Source organism: Erythrolamprus reginae, chromosome 1 (genome assembly GCF_031021105.1).
Source record: "Erythrolamprus reginae isolate rEryReg1 chromosome 1, rEryReg1.hap1, whole genome shotgun sequence".
Taxonomy (NCBI): domain Eukaryota; kingdom Metazoa; phylum Chordata; class Lepidosauria; order Squamata; family Dipsadidae; genus Erythrolamprus; species Erythrolamprus reginae.
Genome location: NC_091950.1, coordinates 348,946,470 through 348,954,229, shown reverse-complemented (window position 1 = coordinate 348,954,229; position 7,760 = coordinate 348,946,470). Strand labels below are relative to the sequence as shown.

Genomic DNA, 7,760 nt, shown 5'->3' with positions numbered 1-7,760 from the left:
AACCTGGCAGGTCCAATGGTTCAATATTAGGAATTAGGAATAGGATCAGTTTGGTCGTTGAGTGTATTTGTAGCATTTGTATTTGCAGTACAGTATACAGAAAACTAGTTCTAATAGCAAGTGTGTTTGTTGGAGATGTGACAGTACATATACTTTATATATAATTTATATGCAGAATATGCCTTGTGGCTTCCTGAGAACCCAGATAATTTGCAGAAAATGTTAGATCAATTGTATGATGTAGCCAGACTTATGGATCTTATAATAAAGTATCAAATATCAAAGTTGTTAATGTTTGACAGGGAAAAATAGACTGTATTATTGCAGGTTATGTATAAATAGTGAAAAAAAAACCACCAGTACAAATCCTCCAACAGTGATGATATGCATGCTGTCACCTTTTGGAAGAAGTGTTTCAAACATGGGTACAATGTCTCTAATGCTATTCATTAGTCCTTTTTTTCAGGCTTCCACATGAACTAGGGGAAAAAAGTGATGCTTTAAGAGCTGCATTGACTTTTATTGAGTAGATTCTTTAAAGCAACTGCATCATTGTGGGGAGAACCATGTAGAAGTCTAAAAAAAAGTTGGGACGCTTTACTGAATAGCATAAAGTGCTGCACTCATACTAATAAATAAATTCCAAAGCACTTGATACAAAAAAAAAGTCAAAATGTGCTCTAAGGTATATGCTGTTTTGTCTACAATATTCTTCTAACAGTATAGCATAGCACAGCAGTTGTCAAATAGTGATAGAAGTACAAAGTTTCGAGAAGGGAGAAGAGAAAACTTTACTAGAAAATTAAGACAAGATGGTTCCATCAAATAGAAAAGTCAAAGGAGGAGCTAAGTTAATTGTTCCCCACTTTAATCAATGAAGGAGAAATAATGAAATTAAGATGCAGCTGAAAGAACCCATCTTAGAAATGAAGAAAATGAACTGTCACCAAAGGAGCAAAACAGACCATCAAATCTGTTCCCAACGGAGTAATCATTTCAGACATAAATAATTTGAAATACTAGCAACATGCTATAGACTGGGCTAGATGTCAAGCGGAGGTCTGTTATTCAAGACACAAAATCTATTACTCATACAAACTGTGATATGTAATACTGGCTTTCATAATAAAACCCTGTAGGATAGATAACATCCTTGGAAAAAATTAGCATAGCATCCTAGTTAAAATGTCCAACTTTCTTTTTCCTCCTACTCTCAACCAAGTTACTTAATATCCAGATTGCAAAATAGTTGTGAATAACTTGAACATTTATTTTTCCCCCCATATTTTAATTGGAAATATTACTCTTCTATGAATTAAGGTTCCTAAAACTTTGAGTCTTAGGGAAAGTATATTCTTTCTGTAACTAACGTTAGACCAATGTTTGGATTTTAGACTCGTATTCTAAGCCACAGCAACAAAGGCTTAGAATCTTAAATCAGGATTCCAGGCAACATGGCCACTGGAAGTTCTGTAGCGGAATATTACCAATAGGAAAAGCTGATCTGTTCTGAGAAATGTGTTTATTAATGAATTTAGTAAAATATAGAGCACTTATGACTAAGACCACAGGCCTTGCTATCCATCTTTCTTCCATAAGCCCCCCCCCAAAAAAGAATCACAAAATCAAAAAAGATAGTGTGGATTTTGACTTTCCAAGTTTCCTAGGTATCATAACTATTATTGAGAACTCTCGTTTTTGGGGTCCTCATATATGGACAACATCAAAGTTGAGTAAAACTGCACTAATCAAATCTTAGGTGTCACATTTTGTGGTGTCCGAACTGCAATGTGAAGAGTTTCAGTTTGCAAGATCAAAACCAAAAACAGGCATGTCAGAATATAGATGTCCGTACCACAAACTCCTAGCTCTGAAAAATCATCAGACTGGATAAAAGGAGAAATCCTACATATGATGCTCTATCCTAACATGGCACAAGTGAAAAACATATATATCCAATAGTCTAGAGGGTATATATGTTTGACACTCCATCAAGGTATATACTTGGGAATGGATGAAGTGAGGAGGTTGTATAATAGGCCAATGACTGTGTGCTCTTCACAAAGGAGCAGAAACCTGCTCGGCCCGATTGCTAGAATATCACTTACATATGGATTACTTCCCTTCATATTCCAAAGAACATCAGGAAGCAGAAACTTGATTTGATTTGCAATAAAATTTACACAAATATCCATCAGTGTCCCACTAATGAGTTTATCGTTTAAAAAAACTGCAGCCAAATCTCTTAGATCCTTCCTCATCATCACATTTCTTACCTGAGAAACTTCATGACAACTAATTTCCATTTCATTTAGGTTCTCTTAGGACTCCCAGTCCTCTCCATAACTTCTTGACATGCTTAAAATATACATTGTTAGTTTCAGTGCCTTATTTTTAAAATTAGGGGTTTCTCTTGGATTTGAATTCAACACTGCATTATATCAAAGTCCGGGTTTTCCTTGGTAATTTTCCTTTCTCACTATTACCAGAAAAGAGTAAGTACTGTGAACATTTTATACTGTACCCACCAGTTGCAGATTCTGACATGTGAAACATCAGAAATTTTTAAGAATTTAAGAAGTTCTTAAGGTCCCCAGATTCGGGGACAATGTAACAGTCGAGGCATGGTTTAGAAAAAAGGAAGGACTCGTTTGCAGCTTTTCTTTCTGGTTCCTTTGCCTGGAGAATCAGTGTAGTTACTTCTTGTCTTGCTTGAGAGGAAAAGCTACACTGTCATGGATTCTTCTGATGAAATACAACTCTAAAACAGTGAGTCAGGGATTGATCCATACTGTCAAGTTGACCTAGGCAGTTGAAGGTGGAACAGGAAAGATAAAGCCCTAGTATCTCCTTCCCACCCACCTTTTGTTTTGTGTTTTATTTATTTTTTGCTTGTGGTTGTCAGTCTGCAACTGTGCACCATGGATCTGATGATGGTGTCGATTGCTCCATATCAGATTTATTACGTGGAGTCAAAAGCTGTGGAATTGTTCAAAGGAAGATGTGAGGGAGGAATACTTTCAAACTCACAAAGATAGGTTGATACCAGCATTTCTCTGCTAAACCATCTCCTGCCTAACCCAGCATATCTATGAGTCAGGGCACCTCCTTTAAGTAGTTTTCACACCTTTAGAGTGAGGTCTCCACACAGGATCCATTCCGATGGAGGTGGCGGTGATCGTGGTTGAGGCAACCCTCATTTCGGTGTACAATAAGGACGGGGAAATAGAGGGCATCTTGGTAAGGAGGAGGTTCCTCCTCCTCCATGGTGACTTGGCTGGACAGGCGAGTCTGCTCAGTTGGGCAGCTTTGCTCATTCAAACTCTCACTCCGACTTTGCCAAAGGCAGCTGCGCCGGGAGCCGTACAGGCGGCCCAGAGAGAAGCGACTGCTGCTAAAGGGGATTCTGGGGCTGCCATTGCAGATGCTGAGAGCGCTACGGGAGAAGATGGAAGAGCTACTTATAGTCCTATGGCACTGTTCACAGTTTTGCCTATAACTGCCATAATGGCAGGAGGAGTAAGTAGTGCAACCAGAGAGGCCTACCAAATCCATAAGGACAGCCTCTGAGTAGCTAGGCACCAATTGCTGGTTGGAGCGGATATGCCACTCAAGTTCTGTACTGTCCACTGTGTTGACTCGAGGCATCCGTCGGCAGAAAGGACGCTCTTCAGCTGGTGTTACTGCCACATAGTCAAATCCAAAGAGTTTTTCTACATGGTAGTGAACATAGGAAGTGCGATACTCATTCAAGACTCTCAAGGGCCAGGACAAAGTCAAGAGAGCAGCCACCCAGAAAACATAGTGAGAAATATACCAAGGTAAATTGTCCGGGTCTGCGAAAGCCACCATGTACTCTTTGAAGTCCACATTCTTAAGATGCATCCCTTCCCTTGCCTCCATGTAGTCGTCTAGCCCCTCGTTCTCTGTGAAGAAACGGGCCCTCTGAGTCAGATAGGAGTTCTCAGACTCTACGTTGGCAAAGCTGAAGCACTTGGTGAAGCGAAGCCGAGTAGCTGGGAAACTCTCCAAGTCAATTAGGTCCTTTGAAATGTCCTTCGCCCCACAGTTAGAATAATCAAATTCTGCTTCTGCCACATGGGTGTTGACTCTCTCGTGGTAGACCTGGGTGGTCGTATAAGCATCCCCATTGCGATAGCGGGTGACCTGACGTGTCCTTCTGACATAATGATAGCTGATGGCTTTCCACCAGATGCATGGGGTGGCCTGCTGCATCCTTTGGACGCGTTCATGCACACTGTCCACGTCCACCTTGTACTGGAGCTCGTTGCGAGTGTAGCAGTGCCAGCACTCTACCAGGTAGACCACATAAAGCATCACCAAGAAGGCCAAAGGAATATAGATATAGCCATTAGAGCAAGGGCTATCATGGTACATCATGGACTTTCCCTTGTAAGCGCTATCAAATGTCAACCGGGTCACCTTCGTTACGTGGCACCAAGTCATCGCCCCCATGCAGCCATACATTAAGAAGGAGAGGACCAGGCACTTCCAGTGTGACTCTCTACAGAGCGACTTGCTGAGCGACTGCTTCACTGGCCGTTGCTGCTTTGCATGACGAGGAGACATCACGGATATCGTGGATTCGAGGGCGGAGAGACAGCAGAGAGAAAACAGAAAAAAATGATAATTACTACATAGTGAAAGAAAGAGAAACCAAGAGAGCTGCACAACTTTCTTAATTAGCATTAGCATTAACAACAGAATTAGTCACAAATGGGCATTCTCAGAGTCATGAATAGTGGCACATAGGATAAATCCTCTCAGCTTGTAGGCATGAGAAACAGGAGAACTAAAGTTATATACTGCTCAAAAAAATAAAGGGAACACTCAAATAACACATCCTACATCCAAATGAATGAAATATTCTCATTGAATACTTTGCTCTGTACAAAGTTGAATGTGCACAAAAGCATGTGAAATTGATTGTCAATCAGTGTTGCTTCCTAAGTGGACAGTTTGATTTCACAGACGTTTGATTTATTTGGTGTTATATTCTGCTGTTTTAAGTGTTCCCTTTATTTTTTTGAGCAGTGTATTATGCATAATTGTTTCCCAGAACTCACAAATTACTGTAGCATCCTCAAATCACAACAATCGAAGATTGTAACAATCCTCTCCCAAGCCCTGAGGAAATGAATTATTGGGGACTGTTGATATGATCTTCCAGGTCTACTATCACCCTCTTTCAGTTTAAATGGAGAAGTTTTATGATTCGTTTATTAAATATACTGCATCTCATAGGAAGATGGAAAAGATTGTCCCTTTCCCCTTCTTTCCTAGTTCCACTTCTGCCTTTACGGACATTTTTTCCTACCATTTTATTTCTAAAATATGAATATGCTCTGACAATTTGCATTAATTTTTTGCTGTAATTGTAAAACAATGGACCTTTTTCTTGGGCAACTATTTACTGTCTTCACAATGAAAAGATTCAAGAGAGGTTCAGTACCAACTATTGGTGTTTATCAAATAAGTTATGGAGTAAGCCTAATTAAACTGTCTAGGTTTATGAATTCTAGAGTACTATAAAGAAATAAATATAAAGAAACATTAAAGCCTCAATTACTTCTAAGGGAAAGACAGCAGCTTTCAATCCTTCTTAATTTCCTTTGGTAAATAGGCAAGAAACTCTACAATTCTGTTCCACTGAGGACTACAGCTTTCTTTAAAGGAATAACCTGTCCAGGGCCACTTCTGGCAACTCGTTTTCTCTCTCTTAGTCTAATGTAGGAGCGAGTAATCCTGATCCATGGAGCTGCATGCAGCTTATACACCTCTTTTTGAAGTTCTGATAAAAATCTGAGGATGAAGCATCAAGTACTGAAATTGGGTGTCAGCCCTGGAGGCCATCTTTTACTTTGGATCTTCAGGCTGCCACACTTGGTGGATGGGCATCAGGGGTGGGTCCTGACTGGTTCCAACCGGTTCACCCAAACTGATAGCAACCGGCTGGTGATGTCACAATGACATCACCGAACCAGATCTGTCAGTGCTGGTCTATTGGTGCTGCCATCTTTTAAAATTATTTTTTTAATTTATTTTTTAAATCTGAGCATGTGCAGAAGCAGTGACCGTCTTGGTTTTTTTCATTTAAAAAAAATATATTTATTTCATTTCATTTTATTTTCTTCTGAGCATGTGCAGAAGCCGAGTTTCCGGCACTGTACATGCGGTCGCCATCTTGAGGAAGCGAACTGGCAGCGAGGTAAGAACCTACCCCCCTTGCTTGGGTCCCCTCAACTTTTCAGTTCCAGAAAGCGGCTGAGAAATGCTCTCTTCTTATGTTTTGCAGCCATGCACCATTTTCTGTCCTTGCCTCATTCCTGTTTTATTTGGTTTTCCCTCCCGCTCTGAAAGCAAAAGGAAGTGAGAGGGGGAAAGGGTCTGGAATGGGAAGGAGAGGGGTTGGGCAGAATGAGAAGGAGGGGGGCATCCTGGTTCAGGGAAGGCTTGGAGTCCAGAATCCAGAGCATGCTTTTCCCCTTCTCTCTTGCAGTTTATTTCCAAAGGCCCTCTCCAACTCCAGTCTCTTTCTCTAAAAACGGAGCTCTTGGGCCAAAGCAACTTGTGTGAAACAAAAAGAAGATTTAAAGGAAAAAAAGTCAAGCTAGTTTGCAGAGAAAACAATTACAATACTATCAAGGTTCAGTGCAAGCCATGCTAATATTCTAAACTAATGAATCTTAATGTCTGGTTAAAATGGGTAGTACTTCCATAGAAAAGAAGAAAAGTATAGTTCAGACTATTGCTACGATTTTTTGCTCCTATGTTCTGTTGTTTAGGTATAAATTTTGTTAATGTAGAAATTTTACTTACGAGCCTATTAAACAATTGGAGCTAGCTGCCTGCCTGCAATCATGTGTATCTATTAGGAGTAAATCCACTTGAAAGAACATTACTGCCAAGTAAATATGCATAGGCTTTACGTAGTTGAGAAATAAGCTATTGATTATTATCAGGTGTGTTATAGAGAAATGAAAACTTCCAGACCAGGTAGGGGTGTGTGTGTGTGTGTGTGTGTGTGTGTGAGAGAGAGAGAGAGACAAAGAAAGAGAGAGAAAGAAAGAAAGAAAGAAAAAGAAAGAGGAATGAAGGGAGAGAAGAGAGGGAGAGAGAGAAAGAGAAAAAAGAGGAAGGAAGCACCACAAACCCTGCTACTAGACATAAGTTCAAAAGACACTTTGAAACAGCACAGCAATTTAGGGCTGGAAGACATCTCGGAGGTCATCTAGTTTAATCCCCTGCTGCGGCAGGAAATCTTACATTGTCTGAATTATTTTGGTGCCTCTAACAGAGGGAAATTGCCAGAAAGGAGGAGTTTACTAGGACAAGGCTGCCATGCAGAGGAAGGCAGAGATAGTCCTTGACTTATGATCACAATTGAGCCCAAATTTTTGGATGTTAAGCAAGAGCATGATTAAGTTTCACCACATTTCACTCAATCCATTGACATCTCCTGGCTCTAACAGTCATGTGCAAACTAGGGAAGTACACCTGAAGGCATATGTAATGTTCTAATGTACAGATGTTATGGTTAGAAATTGGACTGTGGCAGAAATTGGACTGTGGGTGTGTTTTTCCAAATGCAGTGAGGTTGAATGTGTAATTTTAGAAGAGGAGTCTTGTTTATACACATACAGCATATATTGTAGATAATGTACATTTTTGTGTGCCTGTGTGTAATATGTATGTACACATATGGCATATATACATAGAATTAAATAGTGTATTTTGGA

The 7,760-nt window shown here is 40.1% G+C and overlaps 1 protein-coding gene across 1 annotated transcript in view; it reads right to left on the bottom strand.

The window, feature by feature from the left end:
• Window positions 1–1,505: 1,505 nt before the first annotated feature.
• The window catches only part of TMEM151B (transmembrane protein 151B), a 29,854-nt gene continuing 23,599 nt past the window's right edge, over window positions 1,506–7,760 (bottom strand). The window contains exon 2 of the mRNA XM_070734235.1: window positions 1,506–4,566. Coding sequence (XP_070590336.1) covers window positions 3,130–4,566 — 1,437 coding nt within the window. The 3' untranslated portion in view covers window positions 1,506–3,129. The remainder of the gene's footprint in view (window positions 4,567–7,760) is intronic.